The 21,410-nt window shown below is 39.4% G+C and overlaps 2 protein-coding genes across 2 annotated transcripts; one reads left to right on the top strand and one right to left on the bottom strand.

Annotated features, from left to right (window-relative positions):
* Positions 1 to 1,780: 1,780 nt before the first annotated feature.
* TDG (thymine-DNA glycosylase) lies at positions 1,781 to 10,263 on the top strand (the record flags this gene model as incomplete). The annotated part of the gene is made up of 9 exons (XM_010290494.1): positions 1,781 to 1,929; positions 4,528 to 4,757; positions 5,257 to 5,326; positions 5,932 to 6,067; positions 6,148 to 6,230; positions 6,308 to 6,402; positions 7,946 to 8,117; positions 8,420 to 8,548; positions 9,625 to 10,263. Coding segments are annotated over 9 exons (1,201 nt in total), but the record flags the coding sequence as incomplete, so codon positions are not given.
* A 1,810-nt stretch (positions 10,264 to 12,073) lies between these two features.
* GLT8D2 (glycosyltransferase 8 domain containing 2) lies at positions 12,074 to 19,343 on the bottom strand (the record flags this gene model as incomplete). Its single annotated transcript, XM_010290495.1, has 5 exons — positions 12,074 to 12,494; positions 13,293 to 13,405; positions 15,040 to 15,206; positions 15,772 to 15,884; positions 19,259 to 19,343. Coding segments are annotated over 5 exons (651 nt in total), but the record flags the coding sequence as incomplete, so codon positions are not given.
* Positions 19,344 to 21,410: the final 2,067 nt, after the last annotated feature.

Raw genomic sequence — 21,410 nt, forward strand, 5'->3', positions numbered from 1 at the left:
CGAGGGGCATCTGGGGTGGCTGGGGCTGCAGTGGGGACGGGACTTGCCGTGGGTTCAGACAGACATGCGTGTGCATGCATGCGGTGGAGGCCTGTGTGCCTACAGGTGGATTTGTAAATGATTTCGTATTTGGTTTTGTTCCAGTGAATGTATCTTCTGTCTTTCAGTTTTCTCTCATTTTTTGCATGAACTTAAGAGGGGGTTAAATCACCATTTTTTCCTCATGGAACTGAAAGTATTTACTTAAATGTTCCAGAATATATACATCAATAAAAAAATACTGTGTTTCTGAACCCATGCGAGCAGTATGATCTAAGAAAATGCATATGAGGGTTAGAGATGGGGGTAAAAGCTCTCTTTCATCTTTTCACCATGTGGTTTGAGGAACTTGTCCATGATATGGTGCAAATTTTCCTCTAGAGGGAATTTTATACCCTTTATAGGGGGACTTTATATATGCATAAAATAAGAATACATCTATTATAAGAATATGTCTTGTTAGGCATTGTTCTTGGGTTAGACACTTTCATGTCTTACTTGCTCTGTTCTGCTCTGTATTAGTAAGCATTTATTACATTATGAACTGAATTCTGTGTATCTCAGTTCTGTTTACTAATACAAATCTGAGGATCAGTTTTGTTCTGTGCAGTAACTGCACGAGTGTTTTCTACAAAATGGAACTCTTCGGGGGGGGGGGCGGGGAGTGAGGTATTTACTGTACTCTCAAAATCTCCCATGACTTTGTTAGGCAACTTCCCTAGGAATCTGAGAGACCTATGTTCAAATTTATTCTTCTTGATTGAGGGCAGGTATTCGGTTCAAAATCAATGGCTGGATCACAAGACTATGGACTATTCTGGCATGAATCTGATTTACATTGGGATTCTTAACTGTTCTTAAATAGCCATTGCATATGGGTATTTAAGAGAATGATCCCTTCTTTTGAGGTATTTCTATATAACTAGAAATTATTTCATGTTTTTATGCATAGCTTTGAGTTAATAAAATATTTCCTGCAAATTTACTGTTCATGCAATCTTTTCTGTGTATTTGTATGGCAGTAGAATCTATGGACAAGAAGGTGGCTGCGTAGGTGGAAGGGAATGACAGTATGAAGCAGAAGTTTGTGTTGGGGTGTGAGGGTTGGATGTGACTAACAAATGTGTGGAGCAAAAGAGCTGTATACGGAAAAATGTCTTTATGCATGGAAGGAGGCTGAATTGGTGTGTGCACGAACACTTTATGTAGAAAAAGTGAAATATCTGTGTTAGGATCCAGTGTGGGATAACTGGACAAAATCTGCCATGCTATTTGTTAAAGCTGTTTAATAATCTGCATGGTAACTAGTGCTGTGTGTATTCATAATGCTTTGTAGCCCTGAGTGATTTATCCATTCTGTATTATATCAGATAAAGTAACTGATGTAACATTAAGAAAATCTAAAACTTGGGAAAGTTGAAGAACCAAGAGTTTTAACTTGCTTGGGTTGTAAATTGTCGGTATGTTTGATAACAATTTGCTTCACTTAAAAATGTTGTGATTCTTCCACATTATCATAATCACGAGAGAACTGTACCATTAATGTTGGGTTTAACATCAACTGATACCAGCTAAGCAGTCACACTGCCTAGTGGGTTTGGGTAACAGAGTCATTGGAGAATGTAAGTGCAGTACAAGCCAGCCTTGATAAAGGTTGATATTTACAGTCTATCTGGTACATCGCTAAGTTTCTAAATTGTTGATAAATTATGTCTCTCTTTTTTTCCCCTCCCTTTCTAAGATACTACGCATATCTTCAGCAAGCTCAAGCTTTTTACACGTTTCCATTCCATCAAATGATGACTGCAGCGCCTAATGTGGAAATCATGACTGAGCAGCCGGCTCTAGAGGGCGTTCCAGAGCCAAACATCGCTCAGGAGCCTCCAAAAGGTAGTTTGGCGGGGCTGTGCTAAGTGAGCTAGAACATTAGTAATCAATTGCAGGGGGGGAATTACTGATCTTAAACTGCTTCTTTGGACCTATTGGATTTCTTGATGCTCTTTGAGGAAGTCTTGATTAACCGTATTCTTTAAGTAGTATTTGTTACCAGACAATTAAAAAGATGCGAGGTAAACCCAGGTGATAGTATTCACGTTGTTCAGTCTCATAATTACCTTGTTGCAGGAAAAGCAGATTTTTGTTTTAGTAGATAAATGCATCATTTTAGCTGATTTCATGGGTTTTAATATTACATTAGAGAAGTTTTCTTCTTTCAGTCTGCGTTAAGGGTTTTTTTTAATTTCTGCAAGAGAAGTACAGTATAATACTGTTTATTTGAAATATTTTTGTTTAAATGCTGTTTTAGTGTGTTGTAGTAATAACAGTTAATTGCTTATATACACTAAGGATTGTTGGTTTCTAGTGAGGCTTATTTAAACAAATACGAACAGTGCTGGAAAGTGTTGTGTATGTCAGTCACACAAGTTTCGTAGTGTATGCACTTGTACGTTGCCTTTCTTTTCCTTCACTAGGATTTTGTACACTTAGGCTTTACACTAACCATGCCAAGAAAAGATCCCTTGTTCTGTTGCTTTTATGCTTGCTCTTTATCACATACAAAGGCAGTGGTCTCTGCAGGCTTAAATCCTGATTCTATAGCAACTATTCACATACTGAGTTTCGTCTTGCTTTTAATATTTAAGTCTAGGTCAGAGCTCTCTGTACCAAGGTACCCCGTCAGCCAATTTATGCAACGACATTGCTTGTTTAAGTGCATCCTTTGAAAAGCTTTGGTTTTTTTCTTTTTCAGTTGTAATGCATGGCCAGATGAAATCATAGGAAGAAAACCTCCAGTTTGAAATAGTTGCAACTGCTCTATTCATTCACAGTATTATTCACTACAGTTAGGATGTATCTCAAGTGCTATGTAGTTAGGCTTCTTTTGCAGCTTTATTATTGGATAACATGATGTCACCATGAGCACGCTGTTTGGCTGCACTTTCAAGTATTTTTAGACCACCGTAATCTTCTGTTATTAAACTTTTCCCTAATGTTTTTGCAAGAATTTAAAATTGGGTAAAACCTTCAAAGGCAGGGCTTCAAGATTTGCCACATGTGTATGAAATCTACAGGAGCATATATGAAAGGCAAAGATTTGGAGTCCAGCTACCTGCTGTGATGAAAAAAGTAAAAGTTTTAGGATTATCTTCTGAAAGGCTGCCCTGACATTGTTCATATTTCATGGCAGTGTCTGCTTGGTAGGTACCGAATCAGCATGAGAGTTAGAACATGATCCTGCTTCCTTTGAAATACATCCGACTCAGAGCAACTGGAGTATTTGTGGCATTTTTCTGTCACATGAAAAACCTCCTGGTTCTTCAAGGGGTGGAAAAGAAAAGCTGCTTATGTGCCTCACCAAGTCTGGGCCCTTCTAGTCTCTTCATTGTAACTAGACCATAGCTTGAGTATGGTTACAGCTTTTCTAAGCAGTTGCTCCAATGATGTGGTGGGAATTTCACATGACTTTTGTCCTTCTTGTAAGAAAGCCGAGTGCAAACAAAAACAGGTCAAAAAAAGCATGCAGACTTGGGGCAGTGCCATGGTATGCACTGTATTTATTTCTTATCTGAGGGAGAGTTTAATCTAGAAATTTTGCAAATAAGATGAAGTCTCAATTTTCAAGTAGTGGGTTACCTTGGCTCTTTGCTGATTTCTGCGAAGTATGTTTTCATATTTTTCAAGTTGTGTTCTGCAACTCAACATTATTAATGAACTAGGATAGAGAGCAATCTCTGGGTGGTCATGTCATGCCCAGTACCTGTGCTGATTGAATCCCTAAGCTCTGGGGGACAGAAAATGAGGAAGTTTCAAATGCGTGAACAGCAACTACTTTATGTTTGCATTTTGTAAATAAAAATTAACGTTTGGTGTCACCCATTCAAATGGAGATCCTGAAGCTCTCCTACGTTACCTTGCACTGGACAGTATCTATACCGTAAACAATAAATTGTGACTAGCTTATGCAGTGTTCAGCCTATGTGTTTGTGTTCCTGACAAGCTCATACCGTACACGGTAGGTGATCTTTGAGACCTTTTGATGTTCAGTTTCTTCAATATGTTACATAATCTGTAGCAATCAATGTTCATCCTTAGAAGCTGAAGTGTGACTAGAACTTACTATCGCATTCCTCAGAACCTAAGCTTTAGTGTTCTGCCATATCCTCCAAAAGAAATGAAACTGTTTCCAAAGGGTTGTTGCATACAGCATGTAAACAACATAATCTAGTTATGATGTTATTCTTGGTTTGTATCCTAAGTCAGTGTAGTTGCCTGTGAGTAGTGTGTGTGTGTCTGAGGCACAGAGACACCCAAGCTAGCTCTATGTTGAGCCTGCAAAACTGAGATTCATCTGGTAATTGTTTAACAAATTTTGAAGGTAAATTTATCCGTCTGATTTCTTTTTGTATCCATACATTTAGTTGAGTCTTTCTGAATACGCACACTGCAACATTAGAAATGTGCAAAAAGAATATTTGCTGTGTGTTTCAGAAGTTAAAAAAGGAGGAAGGAAAAGAAAAGCCAAAGCAACTGAGCCAAAGCAACCCAAAAAGCCTGCTGCTAAAAAAGAAAAATCAGCCAAGTCAAAAGGCAAACAAGAAAAGATCACAGATACTTTTAAAGTAAAAAGAAAAGTGGATCGTTTTAATGGTGTATCTGAAGCAGAACTTCTGACCAAGACTCTACCTGATATTTTGACCTTTGATCTGGACATTGTAATAGTAAGTAACTCACAAGATTAGGTAAAAAAGTGAATAGTTTGTACTCACTGGTTATGATTTACATTCCTTCTGGTTACTTATCTATAGTGCTTATATGGCAAGATCTTGCAAGATAAAGTATATAAACTGCTTCCTGTGTGTAGAGCTGCTTTGCATTTTCTGTTAAAAATCATAGTAACATAGTTCTAATTTCTGAGAAGTCTAAGGCTGTGTATAATACGTAGTCATGAGAGACCGTTACTTGACACTTTATTTACTGGAAGCGCCACACCAGTAGCTGTAAAACACACCGTGAGCTGCTCTTTTGGCATTGCACATCTAAATGAAACACTGCTATAAAATTCTCTGTTTTTTTAAAATAATGATGGAAGCTACCATTAACACAGTTTTGTTCATTGACAGTAACTTAAAGAGAATTGAGTGTCCTTACTGTAACTTGATTAAACTCCTGACTAGCAAGCCATATTCTTATCGTTAAAATGGACTGGTATCTTTGTAGATTGGCATAAACCCTGGCTTGATGGCAGCTTACAAAGGACATCATTACCCTGGACCTGGAAACCATTTTTGTACGTTTTTCTTTTCCTTTCTTCTTACAGAATTTGCAGAACTTTGTAACTTTGTTAAAACTTGTGGCATTTCAATTAAACTGTCATTAGGGGCTAGCTGTGGTTAATTTGTCCTTAAGAGATTGGCAGTACACATCATCCAAACTATACTTTTATACGCTAAGTATGAATGTAAGATGTCAGCAGGTTCTGTCAGAGAGGCCTAGTGCAAGGAGAAGTGATGCCAAAGTTGTAAAAGAAAACTGATACTTGTCTTCACCACATTCTTTCCCACAAAATCATACTGGTCACATTCACTAAATGAATCACAAAATCTAAAGCTCTTTCCTGAACTTTTAGAATAAAAGTCTGGTTTCCATATATATAGGACCATGGTGAGGAATTCTTGTTGTTGGCTAGGGATTTTCTATCCTTTTGCAGTAGATAAAGTAATTTTGGCTGTTTTAAACTTTTCTAGATAGGGCAATAGTCTTACCAAATCAACTGATTCTCTGTCAACATACTCCTCCTGTAGCATTCCAGTACTCCTGATAGTCGAGGTGGAGGGTTTGGTTTTGTTTTCTTTTCTTTAGAAAAAGGCAAATGCATATCTTCCTACTTCACAGGGAAGTGTCTCTTCATGTCTGGTCTAAGTAATGAACAGCTGAACCATATGGATGACCATACCTTGCCACATAAATATGGGATTGGATTTACAAACATGGTTGAAAGGACAACACCTGGAAGCAAAGACCTCTCCAGGTAGGATAACAAGGGGGAATATCATGCTTGTTAAACAAATTAATAGTTGTGATTATAATTGTCAGTACTTTCTTTTTTAGCAAAGAGTTTCGGGAAGGAGGGCGAATTCTGATGCAGAAGTTACAGAAGTATAAACCTCGTATAGCAGCTTTCAATGGAAAATGTGAGAACCTTGATTTTGAACAAATTTGTTCTGTCAGTAGGGTTTTTTTGTCCACTTACCATATCTTCTCATTTTAGGTATTTATGAAATTTTTAGTAAAGAAGTTTTTGGAATAAAAGTTAAGAACTTGGAATTTGGACTGCAGCCACACAAGGTGCCAGATACAGAAACTGTAAGTATTGATGCTGAGAAAGAAAAAAAAAAATGGGGCACTCCGTTTTGGTTATTTCAAAACTAACGAAGCCTCAGGGCTTGCACACGTTCACGATAACGTCAAAGTTTGCCCAAAGTACAAGGGATGTGAAAAAGGCTTTTACTTAAACAGAGAAAATGGGATAGTGCAATTTCCAGACACATCTTTAATACAGCTTCTTCAGACTTGCAGACTTTATTTGGGAAATGGCGTATTACGGTTAGTAAGTTAGTGCATTCTGTGAGGACTATCTAAAATATGAATAAAATACACATGCGTTTATGATGTCACCTACTTTCATCTGCTTCTCTGTGTCCAATTCCCTGTATTTTTGTATTACTGAACTTTGATACCGAACACGGCCATTGTGCTACTAGTGCCACAGTGGAGGAGAAAGACCAGTGAATCCATCATTGTGCTGTTACGTGCTACAGCTACAGTATTACTGGATCTGGGCAGGCCCAAGCACTTCCATCAGACTCAGTCATCTTATGCTGATTTGCAGCTTGAAATTAAATTGGATACTTAAGATAAACAGTCTGACAAAGAGTGCATTAGTCATAGACGTCTAGTGCTGGCAGATATCTCAAGAGACCAGCTACGTATCGTCACAAATAGGTTTGTTTTAACCTGTTCTTATAAACAGGTTAAGGCAGAGGCAATTACACTACCTGCCAAGGTGGCTTATTCCAAAGCTTCGTTACCTTGTCAGCTGGAAATTTTGGGTTGGTTTTTTTTCTTCCTGCTCTATCCCAAATTACTAGTCGTGCAAGTTTAAGCTGTCCTTCTCTAATGGTGGAGTGTTGCCATCAGAGCCTGAAGAACAGTTGATGATAAAGTGCTTGCTGCTTAAGTAGCTCTTAATACATCTACTGCAGAAGTGTTTTGTAAGAAAGATAAATAATCCTGTTTATAAGTACTAGTTCATAAATACTGTACAGTAGTAGAAGTATTGGCTACAGTTCCTTTTTCCTGAACTAACTTTACGTACCTGGCTAGGCCTGTCGGCAGAGATAGAGACACTTAAGTTCTTCAACCACACCAGAGTTTCAGTCCCTGGTGAGCGTGATGCTGATGCACTTGGCCATGAAGCCAGGCTAATAAACCTGTGATGCCTCCCTCCCTGGTTTGGGGGATTTGCGTGCTATCACGTAGTCCTCTGTGCACTTTCTGGCTCAGACCTCCGCTTGCTCAGGGAGCTCTGGAGTGTGCTTGACTCTCTGGCCTACACCTGTACATTGTACTTCTTGTAACACATACCAGCACTGCTTCTCCTGCAGCACAGAAACAACTGGTGAAAATTGTTCTCGCTTCAGCAGCCTGTTATCAGCCCCTCTCTGTAGGGCAAGACTTCTAGCTGGCCAAGAAAAACGAAAGGCTCCTTTTATCCCTCAAACAACCACCCGTGGCATGAGTTGAAGTTTGTACAAAGGGTTAAAACAAGGAGCTTAACTGTTAAGTTACTCTAGATGCTCATAGTTCAGGGACCAGTAATGCTATTTTTCTTGACCTTTGTCTCAAGCTCTGCTACGTTATGCCATCATCCAGTGCAAGATGCGCTCAGTTTCCTCGTGCACAAGATAAAGTTCATTACTATATAAAGCTGAAAGACCTAAGGGATCAGCTGAAAGGCATCGCACCGAACACAGAGGTGCAGGAGGTGCAGTACACATTTGACTTGCAACTTGCACAAGGTATTGTGATTATTTTCTTAGTCCTTTATTAAAATGTAGTGTAATGTACAACACAACTAGCAGTTTCCCAAGCAAAAAGAAATAAAGTATTTAAGGGGAGGGAAGAGACTTGCCATCTTCTTTAAATCATGTGGCTGAGAATTACAGATTCCACTCCCCTTTTAGTAGAGTCTTAATTATCTCAGGGGAGCAGCAATTATCTTGTAAAATGTGTGGCTGTTTTTTCAAGTGTTCTCTGATAAAAGCGCTCTTTGATCATTTTTGTTCTGAATAGTAATACTTGAGGTCTTCTCTTTTGGCAGAGGATGCTAAAAAGATGGCTGTCAAAGAAGAAAAATACGATCCAGGTTATGAAGCAGCATATGGAGGAGCTTACTGTGATCGTGCACTGTATGAAAGTGAACAGTGCAATTTCTCTTCAAATGGAACTGGTAAAGTGTGGTGCTGGGGGCATTCGGTCTGTAAACCTTTGCTCATGAACAAATACTGAACTTCCTACTCTTGCAGCAACTTGCACAATCCATACAATATATGTCAAGTATAGCAGCAGTTAGAACTCTTCCATAATTGAGGGAAGGTGTTGGTTTTGAGGGAGGGAAATAAAGAAAAAAATACTTTATGTAAAACCAATTGTCTGCAACTTCAAACAGTTTTCCCAAACTCGGGCTGACTCCCAAGATCTGACAGACGGACACAACTAGTGACTTACATAGTAAATCTCTCCAACTATAATGACCTGTGTAATTGCATCATGCTTTTCATAGCAAAAGAGAGGGTTGGTACTTTTTTTTTCATTCCTAAGGAAAGCAAAGCCAGAATGGTGGAACAGATAAAATAACTGCACTTGAGGTGGTTTTGTTGCTGGTGGGCCAAATGAAGGAGCAGTATTAGAAGGATGAGTGTAGCAATCTAGCTATAATTAAGAAGCTGGGAATTTTACTTCCCAAAATACCACCAACTGTAATTAAATATGAATTAAAAATACAAAAAGCAACGGCAGAAGCAGTAACTTTGGAGTAACCACCTTCCTCTGAAGTAGTGAATTTTCAGTCCTAATCTCATTTATGTTGTGAATTGAGATTTGCATTGTCTACCCTACTTTGTCAAAGAGAATGGCTGTTTGAGAAGAAATTTATTCATAGGAACCACTGCTAAGGGACGTATTCTTTTAAACATTTAGACTCTTGATTTATATATATGCAGTCACCCTTCAAAGAAATTTGAAGAAATTCTAATTTGAGGAAATGGTCTGGATCTACAAAAGCAGATGCTCAAATTAGTTTGAACTGCAGCCTGCGTAGGTGGTTGAAAAATAGAGATGAAAGATGGAAACTGCAAAAACCTTTTTTTTTATTTTTCTAGGGGTTGTTTGAGGGGGTTGGTGTTTTGTGGATTTAGAGCTTTTCTGCTAGTGGCGTCATCTGTATTTTAATCGTTTCATTTCAGTTAGTGGTATCAACTGCATTTTTTTAAACTGTGTTTTATTATTTTTTGTTTGTTTAAGCAGGAGGCAATCCTCAGTACTGTGAGGGGTCATCCTTCGGTGAGGTTCCTAATGGACAATGGATGACACAGTCCTTTGCAGACCAGATTCCAGAGTTCGCTGCTGGTGTGACACGGGAGGAAGAGGGAAGCAGTGCGTAAGAGCTGTTCCTTCTCGGCTATGCATACATGCTGCAGTTTTAATGCAGTGGTCAAGATTGGTACCTCGGTTCTCCAACTGAAGCGTTTTAATAGTATTTTATCTCCACTAGTTATTTTATTATAGTCCAAAGTAAGTGTGTGGTAGGCTCAAATCAATGAACTAGATAATTTTAAGGAACTGTCCAAACTTTTTAAAAAAAAGTTAGCCCTTTTTTGTATATGAGTTTTATATTTAATGTATACCATTTCTTGCAGTTTTTGACAAGTTGCTTTCTCATTTGTGAAGACTTCTTTGGGGCGTTAATTTTATTCCATAAATGGTAATGTAGTGGTAGCAGCAGCAGTATACTTTTTACTGATGCCTCAATATTTGGATAATCTCATAATCCTTTTATATCTGGAGGGGAAAATGGGAAGTGTACCCTTATATTACATGAAGTGGTGTTTTTAATCATGCAGAGTTAAGCAAATTGTGCTTTTTAAGTCTGCCTTTTACCTTCTTAAAAAGTGCAGAACTTGTGTTCTGCAGCTGTGAGCACTGAGTATTTTCTGGGTGGGAAGAGAGAGCTCTGTCTACTGAGTGACTGGGCCGTATTCAGAATTAGTGGAGGCATCATCTCAAGTCACAATGCTGGGGAGGAAAATCTGTGTTGCGCAGGACAGGGCCTAACTATGGTAGCTGAGCTGTTTTAGGGTAAGGTGTCCCTACCACTCCATCTCTTTTCCCCCTTAAAATCAAATGTAAGGAACTGGAATTCCTTAAAAAAAAAAAAAAAAAAAGAAAAAAAAAACCCCACAACATTCTTAAATGCCACAGAATTTAAGAATTAAACTCTGTCATTTCTGTGTGATTTGTCTCTTCACCTGACCTTTACCAGGGGACAACCCCTTTGAGCAGATTACATTGCGGGGAATTGAAAGACTGTATTCCGTGTAAGAATCACGTACAGCTACGTTGTTTACATCAGGGACAATTAGCACAGGGGTGAAAGAGATTTGCAATTCAGCAGTTTTAACATTCAGCTCTCTTCAGTCTGTAAGACCTTAAGCGGGTGTTCTCATTCCTCTTACACGTGAAAAATACGAAGTTAAATATAAGGGCAGCTGTTCCACATATAAGAGGTCCACTGTAGAAACTACAGCCCTCTTCTGAAGAACTTTATTGAAAGGTGCATATTTTTGGCCAATATTAGTGACTGAGAAAGAAATGAGATTCCATGCTTGTGCCTAACCATCATCTTCTTTCTCTCTTTTATCATGTGAGGAAGAGATGAAGTCAAAGCAATAAGCTGATCAAAACATTAAAGTTTTGATGATCTTATGACAGTAGGTGCTTCACATACTTGAAAAATAGATACAGACAGTATCTCCTCAATCCACGCTGGTCAGAGATTCCTGTACCAGCATTTTTCATCCTTTCCTCACAGCCAGTGACAGTTGTCATGCATCAAGTGTGACGAGTTAGGGTAGATTCTAATCCTGCCATCACAGCTCTCACAGAGATCACACACTGTCAACCTGTTGTGAGGCAGGCGTGATGTTTACAGTTTTCTTCCCAAATTATGTGGCTTAATTCTGAGCGTCTTAAGTGTGCATTATGATTCCAATTGTGTTTATTAGCTTCAGCATAAAGCTCTTAAGTATATTGTCAAAAAGGTGCAGGATTTGTCTTGTCTGTTATTTAAAGTGTACTGTATCATGTATTGCTGTTTACATGGATGTTTTCCTGCAGGTGCTCAAAGTATCTTGCATCAGGGATTCGTTACAATTCAATTTTATTTTTCAATAAAATTAGAAGCATGTAATTAGCACTGCTGAGTATGTAGCACAGTAGGATATAACTACTGTAAGGCTGTCCAGTTTGATTGGAAGGGAAAGGTCTCTTCTCTAACAAAGTCACCTACTCAGTTATCTAGGTATAAAATACAGTGAAGTGTACAATGACCGTTTCACTAAATATGGCAATTCTATGTGTATTCCCTCAGAACTGGTGCTCTTTTTGTTACAGTAATACAAAAGTTCTGTGAATGTTTCCCAATAAAATCAGGAACTGTATTACAGCGAGTTAGAATGTGCTTCTGCATCATGCTAGTGGGGGTCTAATTGCACTACAGGGTCTGTAATACACAGAAACACTGCAGAACAGTCACCGTGCAGCAGAACTCCACTCCTTAAAATGCTGCGTAAGTTTTCATTTTGGGCTGTTTAACATAGGCTAGACAACTAAAGACACCTTGTACGTAATACTGCAGGTATTTCCCGTGTAGCTTTCTCTGCTCTCTACCAGCAGAACTTACTGAGTGCCAGGGTGTTTTAATGCATCACCTCTGTAAGTGTAAACTGTTTCCTCACCTTACAGGAAAGTAAAGATAATCTGAACTGTGTAACTGTCACTCTAGCCTCCCTCTCCAGCTGTAAGCACACAAAACTGATGGTCATTTATTCACATATTTAACAAATACTTAGTTTTCTAAAATCAGTTAATTATAAAACGCGTTGCATCTCAAACTATTGCATACTGCAAAACATAGTGTATGAATGCATTTAAGTGTTTTCAGTATCAGCTATCAGGACGAGTTATTTTGAACTTCCCTGAAGGGTCAGGAATAAACCAGTTTTCCCAGAGATCAGTGTGAACACTGGGATAGTCCCAAGGTTTGTATCTCCCATTCCAATGAAGTAATTTAGCTTCTTGAAGAAAATGCTCTGAGTAACGGGTATCAGGACTCCAACCTGCATGGGTACATTAAAAGAAAAAAAATCCAGTTTTTAATAATTGAAGACACTGTGAGGCAAATTCAGGGGGGGTTTAAAGTCTGATTAGTATGGTTTCACCTGTTAATAGACAACTAGTTGTATGATAGACTAGCTTTTTTCAACTACTTGCCTCTGATGCAGAATTAGAAAAAAAATCTCATCAAGTTTCCTCTCTCAACACTTTTAACATCTTGGCACAGCTGAGGTTAAAAAAAAATCCTTTTACTATTCATTTCACTGTACCAGGTAAGCCATTCTCTTTTTCCTGGGATAATTCACCATTCCCAGGTGAATGGTAACTATGTCCTCCACGAACACTGACAACGCCAGCACTGCCAGGCATCCCACCTTCTTCTTCTGTACCTCCTAAAAGGGTCTGATTTTTTTCAGTCTCTCACTACATTCAGATCTTTCATGCATTCTTTCCCTTGTTTATGGCAATATAGGTTAGGTGTTCTTCAAACATGTAACTTTGTCCTTGGTATTTGTGGGGTTTTTTTAATCCAATTTAATGGCTATTAAGGGTTTGGGGTTTTTTTTGCAGGGTTCAGCTATTTTGTTTGCTTAACTTGTTAAGATACTTGCATAATGACACCTGTGGGGAACTCCCACATTCTGCCCTACACTGAAGAAGGCAGGGCTAATGAGCCACATACTGTGGCTCTGAGGTATAAAGTAATGCTTCAATGAGGTAATGTAAGGTCCTGTATAGGAGTCTTACAAACTGCTCACTTTATCTAGTTCCAGCTGCAAACGGTGGGAAGTTAAACTTACCAAGATGCCTTATGTGCCACATAGGATTAATAGTGGAATACTTTCCATGAAATACAATCAGCATTGGAGAGGTTGCCACACCTCCCCCAAGGGTGCTGCTGTAGAGGTTTTCCCTGCAAAAGAGGCGGGGGGGAAATGCAAAAAATGTTCAAAACCTCAACCAAAAAGTCTTCAGTACAAAAGTCACAAGATTAAAAATAAGTATTCTGCAAAATTCAAAATTACTTTGAACGGACCAGTTTTCAGCATACTCCTTCCTAATGCTGTTAACTGGTGGTATCTGCAACTCCAGTTCCTGTCCAGTAAACCATTGCTACCAAAGAAAATAGGAGTCGGATCCAACATGAAGCCAATTACTTCTACACACTGCCTACAGTCTACAAGGCCAACAAAGTTTACAGTACAAAAAAAGCCACTAACATAAAGGCATCAAACTTATTTTAGCCTGGTTCCTTAAGAAAATGTAAATGTTTCCATGTGTTTCATTCTCTTTGTCCTTCTTCCCCCTCCCTCCCAGATTTTAGTCCCATAAATTAACTGCAAAACAGATTTGCCAAAGTCTAGTTAGTGTAAACTAACATCTAAAGGGTATCACTGTCCTATGATTCTTGTGATAAATCCGGGGCTAGATAAAGCCAAGTTACTGTAAGGACAGGCAGCAGGAGGCAGCAGCTGGGTGTCTGGCCACAGCATGCTCAAGGTCCTGCTGGCCAGTCAGCACCTGGGCAAAGCCACCACACCTATGGGGCACTGTGCCAGCTGCCAGCCCAGCAAGGAGGAAACCCGAGGAGTACCAAGAGGTGCTTGGAGGCTACAGCACACAACAAAACCCATACACTCCCCTCAAAACTGGGTTTCAACTGCTAACCCATTTGTTTCACTGTTGTTTCAAAATCCAGCTAAAAGGAACATGAATGTGTTACTAAGGTGTAAAAATTTTATAGATAAAATTTGCAGTAAGATTCATGGAGGTTTAAAAAGCATAGCAGTAGCTTGTCAGGATACGTTAGATAAGCAGAGTAAGAAAAAGCACCATTTGGCTTTTCATTCCTTCAATGTGTGTATCATTTGCGTCTCTCCTCCACTTGTTCAACAAGTAGTGGACCTAGTTCAACAGCACAAGCTATTTGGTTTCAGTTTAGCCTTACTAAATTTAAATTTAACCCTCTGCAGAGAAAGAAAGTAAATGTCAAGTTTGCAAATGCAGGTTAACAGTGAACTGGCATTAAAAAAAAAGAACAGTGATTGTTTCACTGTCACGACTTATTCATGGTCAGTGCCAAAAAGGTATCTTTCATGTCAAACTTGGTTCATCTATAGAAGTGTCTTCTACTGGTATTTAAGAAATATGGTGTCCAGTTACAGATTGGCTGACATGACAATAGCAGCGACCCCACAGAAACAAGGAAACACTCCTTTAAGCCACCCTCAAGAAGGGAAGATCGTAAGTGATTTGATCCCAAGTGAGGTGGGTCACCCAAAAGAAAGAACCACATGTTCTCAGTGTCCCACAGGATTAAGTGTGGCTTGTGATCAAACACAAGACTAAAATTCCAGGTGGCCATTTCCAGGTACACAACCGGTCAGATTTAAGCAAATGGAAATTCTGGAACACGAGTTACATTGCTTTAAGAGATCTCAGAGAAAAACTGCTTGGATTTAAAAACTTTTAAGAGCTTTTAAACAGAAAATGAAACTGTAAACTGAGTATTAAAAGTAAAGTGCAAAGCTAGATTTCTACACATACTCTACATTTCTTTGCATCCACTTTTCCAACTGCTTTGTAATCCGTTGACGTTTCCATTCAGTCATGTTAGCAACAATTACTCCAGGATTAAAGGAGCAGGTGCTGGGGCTGATGCCAAGATCTCTAACTGCTTGCTTTCTGTAGTCCAGGAAGCCCATGTATGTGTTCTAAGAAATAAAAAAAAAAAAGTATGTTTATCCCCTATGAATCTCTGTAAAGATAAGTGTAAATGCATCTCTCTGCTTCTCACATGGAGACTAGAAACACGCTCTCAAAGCTGAGCTACTAGATGATGGCTACCTGTCTTTATTTACATATGACACAAGGCTGAAAAGCAGGATGCTTCTAGCTACTAAATTACTTTTCCCACAGTATTGTTCCGTGGGAGTTTGGTAAGACTCTCCCCTCACCACATATTTGCCTTTCTGTGGCTTGCTCTGATGTGTCGCACTTGTGCGGACATAATACTAGAGGGACTCACTGACAATTCTGGGGAGCTCAGCTCAGGAATTAGCCTTCAAACTAAGAGCTTCAAATCCTTCAGAGCTTCAAATCCAAACAGAGCTACTAAAAAAAATTAGTTCTTTATTACCTGTAAAGCTATTACAAACGTATAAAAACAAAACAAAACAAAAACCAAAAAACTTTCACTTTGGGGAAAACATACAAAATCATCTTACATTTGAAGGTAAAGAATACATTCCGGATTAGAATTCCAAAATGGCATCTTACCTGCATCCCTACACTTCTAATCATTTCATGTGTAGAAGGCAGATCACAATCATCTGAAAAAGCTGCAGCATGTCCAGGAGCTAACTTAGTGTCGTAGAGTTCCTGGATGTCACCTGATTACAGAAAGGTCAAAAGCATAAGAAGAAACTTGCTTCACTGCTACCAAGTTGATAGGATAACTTCTGTTCTCATGTATGTTTACTTAGGAACATACCGATTTTAGGGGACGGCCCAGGTATTAAGAAGGCTGAATTTTGTAATAAGGGACAATTTTCAAATTTGAGTCCTGTACCTGGATGTCCAACGTCTATCTTTAGATATTATCATCAATATTCAATACAACCATATTCTGGTCTGAATGTCCAAAATCAGCTACAGCAGAAGCCAATGACACTGTTGAGAAGCCTGTTTTTACCCGGTTATGCATTCATAGGGCTCGCCTTTGGAGAAGGAGGGCACAGGCAATTTTTCTAAGCCTCTTCAAGTCCCACAAAAGTGCCACTTCAGTCTCTCACACAGATCAGGTTTTTCCTGGTGTTACTGTGTTTATACCTCATACTAAGATACCTGCATTCCCAGCACTACCCAGCTGAAATGTGCCTGTCACACTTGACCATCCCTGCTGGCTTCACAAGACCACCCAGTATCTCACCCATCACCTGACTAGCAGGTACCCATGATGTGCCAGAACAGTTTCTGGGCGGGTGGGAAGCATGGCACTGCCACAGCCACTGAAGGAGTCTGCATCCAAACCCCCTACAGCTACCAGCTTTGCTGCTGGGCACAGGTAAGATGAATTATCTTGGAAGGTCACATATGGCCCAGTAACCTGAGGTGAGCTCATTAAAAGACTAGTAACTAAAAACAGTCCACATACTGCAAACACTGGAACTACTATTTCTGGAATAAGCAGAGATTATTTATTTGTCTGAACCCATCAGCTGGTTGGAAAACTTGGTTTAGGACTTATGTCCCACCAAGAAATAGTATTTGAATTAATAATATTTTCTCCTGATTCTAAAGAGCTTCTGCTTTTTCAAGAGAAAAGCAGAAAAAGGAAGGAAAAAAAAAAAATCAAACCAAACAACTCTGGGCTGACACCCCAAGTTCAGTATGTTTCATTCTTAATGCTTTGCAGTAATCAACAACCAATAAATAAACGATCCCAAAACGCCATTCACTCCCACTGCAGAGGCATCTGACAGAAAGCAGTCTCACATTACAGCTAAGACATAGGGAGCGGCCACTGGAACAGGCATCTGCCTGCCCTCCACCCCACTCCTGTATGTCCATCTTTATTCCCCTTCTCTGGGCCCTATGACTGTGTGGCCCAAGGTTAAGCAAGACAGGCTGGCTGAAGCAAAGGGGAAAAAAAAAATCATACTAAAGGTTTGGGTTTTGTTATGGCTTTTTGTACTGCTAGTCTTCTGCCAGGTCAACCAGCTGAATCAGCTTACCCTGCAGCCACACCAGTGTAGGCATGACACAAGTAACAGGAGCTGCCTGGGGACCAAGAAACCACTTCCCTCAGCAGCGGCCTACCATGAGCTGCAACGTCGAGCTGCACCGCTATCCTGCAGCTCCAGAAAGACCATCAGCAGACATAAGCTAGCACCCCTAACGAAAGAGAAAGCCCTACCTCCCCTTTTCTCCTAGCCACGCTGCCTTGACTCCTACCAAGGAACTAATTCAGGCTGAAAGTAATTGCGTTTCTGGTGAGCGCCTGCGCAGGGGCAAGGAGGAGTGCAGGGGAAGTGATGGGCTCAGCTTCGAGCACTTCTGAAACTGGAGCGTAAATGAAAACTTTAAGAACCTTTCAAAGAGTTAAATATTGCTGTTGTCCATTAATGACAAACAGAATAACAAAGCCAAAAAGCAGAGATAGCCACTGGAAACACAGATGTTGAAGAAAGTGTGATATGAAGTCTACTGCACATTAAAATGAGACAGGCAGAGCAGACTAATTGTATTTTATAAAGCAGCTAACAGAGGCCCCTTTAAGTGCAGATGTTCTGAAATCTGCCACTAAAGAGACAAAACTATAAAAAGGTGCAGAGAAGCAGGTGGAGAATAAAACTGTACTTCTGTCGTGTAAATTCACTGATCTTAATGTTCTTACCTCAAAAGATTAATTTAGGTCAAAAATTTTATTATAGTTACACTCAGTCCTTTCCAAAAGGAATTTTCATCGCAACATCCCCTTAATGTTTAACAAGGCTAGGTGAAATGATTTTCTTGTCTCTGTTTACTGGACCTGGCTAGGATAGAGTTAATTGTCTTCATAGCAGCTCATATGGTGCTGTGGTTTAGATTTTTGACCAAAACAGCACTGATAGCACACTAATGTTCTTGCTTTTGCTGAACAGCGTTTGCACAGCATCAAGGCCACCTCTGTTCCTCACTCTTCCCCCGCAGCGAACAGATCAGGGGGTGTGCAGTAGGCTAGGAGGGGACATGACCAGGCAGATGACCCACACCGTCCAAAGAGATGTTCCATACCATGTAATGTCATGCTCAGCAATAACAGAGAAAAGAGAGGGCCTGGGGGGGGTTAGCTCAGGAACCGGCTGGGCATCTGTATAGCCACTGGAGGTGGTGAGTGATTGCCTTTACATCACTTGTTTTGTTTTGTTTTCTTCTCTTTTCTTCCATTTATCCTTTACTTTTTAAATACTTGTTTGTTTTACCTTGACCATCAAGTTTTCCTGCTTTTGTTTTTCCTTCCCTCTTGCCCCATCCCACTGGGGGTTAAACCACAACACTGATTAAAAATATGTTATAAAATAACAAGAAAACAATATGATATAACAAGGGAGGACAACAACTCTACAGAGCTGTAAAAATACACTTGGAAACAGAAGAGAAAAAATATAAATTAATCTTTAAAAACTAATTGTTCCTCCAATTAGAATTCTTTGTATGAAAAAAAAAAAAAAGACATTTTTCAGGAACTGAATGTTTTCTAAGTGCTCACATTTGTGTAGGAGGTCTGAAATCTTTGCTCAAGATTCTGCAAATTGCTATGGATTCTGAGCTGAAAATGCTCAAAATCGTATTTTGAGTGTTTGGAATTTAAACCCTCTTATTTGAGTAGATTCCTCTTGCTCTCAAGAACAGCAGTTCTGGATCAGGAAATGCGTTTGTGGGAATTCAAATACTAGCAGGAAATGCATGTCACATACTTAACAATAAATACTGCAGCATCTAAGTGAAATCCATGATATGTTTCAGCAATTAACCAGATTCAATTAAAATGAAATCCATACATACAATTTTGATCAAAATCAACTATTCAAAAGATATATGGAGAGAAGATCTACTTCAGACTTTCCTTTACATAAACAAACAGATTATTTGTAGTTTTCCTGAGAGGAACAATCCGAGAAGCTGCCTCCATTTCTATTATCTCTCATAGTTCCAAACTGTAAAAGCTGCAATAACTTTGACTTTAATTCTGCTAGAAGCTGCTTTTTGGATGACAGCTTACCTTGAACAATGGTATCATCATCCAAATATATTACTTTCTCATGTTTCTGGATAAGCAAAGGAAGATAAAATCGAACGAAGTTCAGCTATTAAACAGAAAAAGAGGTAAAAACTAAATGGTAAAGCTATTTAATGTAGTCTCAGCTTCTGTAGCTAATATATGATAGTATATATGTATATAAGACAGTAGCTTCTGTCTCTATTAACGATCAGTTTTAATTTCTCTCTTCACTGAGTACTAGCCAATGATCATTTGCTTCCTCCCCCAGAACTTTAATAGTATCCTGAATCCATTATTATTACTATTATTATTTATCCCTACTTTACTTACTATGGCCCTAATCAAGCAGCCCAAAACAGTTGCTTCTTCACAGAATCATTTAGGTTGGAAGAGATCATCTTGTCCAACCCCTCTTCTCAAGCACAGTCCACCCAAGCAGGCTGCCAGGGACCATACCCAGTTGGGTTTTGAGTATCTTCACAGACGGAGACTCAGCAGCCTCTCTGGGCAACCTGCTCCAGTGTTTTGACTACCCTCACCATTAAAAAGTTTTTTCCTGTGCCCAGAGGAAATTCATGTATTTTTATTTGTGCCCATTGCCTCTTGTCCCTCCCCTCTGGTATTTATACACATTGATAAGATCCTCCTGAGCCATCTCTTCTCCAGGCTGAAAAGCTTCAGCTCTCTCAGCCTCTTCTCATATAAAAAAATGCTCCAGTCCCTTAATCATCTTTGCAGTCCTGTGTTGGACTTAGCCCAGTAAGTCCATATCTTTCTTGTACTGGGGTGCTCAGAACTGGACACAGTACTCCAGATGCAGCCTTACCAGCGCCAAGTAAAGAGGAAGGATCACCTTCCTGGACCTGCTGGCAACGCTCTTTCTAATGCATTTTTACAGCATACATCATACAAAACACTTTAAATTTAATAGTGTCATCATTCCACTTTATAGGAATTATTTGACTGGTGGCACAGACAACGACTTCTACAATGGCAATGAAGAACACAGCAGAGGGAAAAGAATGTAAGAACAACCATACTGATCCAGACCATTTTACCCAGCACCTGCCTTAACAGGGGTCCTAAGCAGATGCTCAGTGAAAAATAAGAATAGAGCAAGCATACAAAAAGTTGTTCCAAGTATTCTCCTAGCTTTCAGTTATTTTCAGCTCAAGGGATTTCCTGAACCAGATGTGATCTCTCTAAATATAAACTTCAGTCCTCACTGAATCCTTCTAAATTTTTCCATCCACAAGACCTTTCAGCGAGGAATTTGGAGGTTTAGTATCCATTGCATGAAAAACGTGCAACATTTCTTCTTTGTTCTGACTGTGGCTCCTACTAATTTAATCTAATGGCCATTAGTTCCTGCATTGGAAGAGACAGTGATCAACCATCACCCATCCCGTCCTGCATGCCACTCAGTTCTGTAGACCTCTACTATTTTCATGCTAGAAGTCACATTTCCGGGCTGAACAGCTTTAACCCACTGATTTCTTGCATGAAATCTTTACCATATGTTAGAAATGTCAAAGGCTCAGAGAAGGCAGCAAGAATAATCATTCTGAACAGACCTGAACATTTTCCAGTGGTGCTACCTCTTTTTCAGATAAGGGGACAAAGACTGCACATAGTATTTGGGATGTGGAAAAACTATGGATTCATATTGTGGCATAATGATGTTCTCTATTTTGAAATTTACTCCTTTCCTAATTAATTTCTAACATCTGATTTGCCTTTTCTGACAGCCAGTAATAGTAGTCATTAGCCTGTGAATTAACCCTGGACATGAGCAGAATGCAGCCAACTCAGCATCATGGAGGTACAAAGAACACTATTAGATCTTCCCTCTAATAAACTCTGAATATATTCTTAAAGATACAACACATTCAAATTACCAAGTTTATGCCACCAAACAATGCAGTCTCAGCAAGACAGACAAGTTGCAAGGAGCTTGTTATAGTGCTTTGCGGGTTGGACTAGATGACTTCTAAAGGTCCCTTCCAACCCAAACGATTCTATGATAGTGCACTTTTACTTCTTGAGTGAGAGCATAGCATTTAGATCTGACATGGCTTCTCTGGCTTGCAACCCTCTGTGTAATGGAACAGAGATGTAGGACATGAGGAACTGGCTGGATGGCCGAGCCCAG

The sequence above is a fragment of the Phaethon lepturus genome, unplaced genomic scaffold (genome assembly GCF_000687285.1).
Source record: "Phaethon lepturus isolate BGI_N335 unplaced genomic scaffold, ASM68728v1 scaffold27627, whole genome shotgun sequence".
NCBI classification, from domain to species: Eukaryota; Metazoa; Chordata; class Aves; order Phaethontiformes; family Phaethontidae; genus Phaethon; species Phaethon lepturus.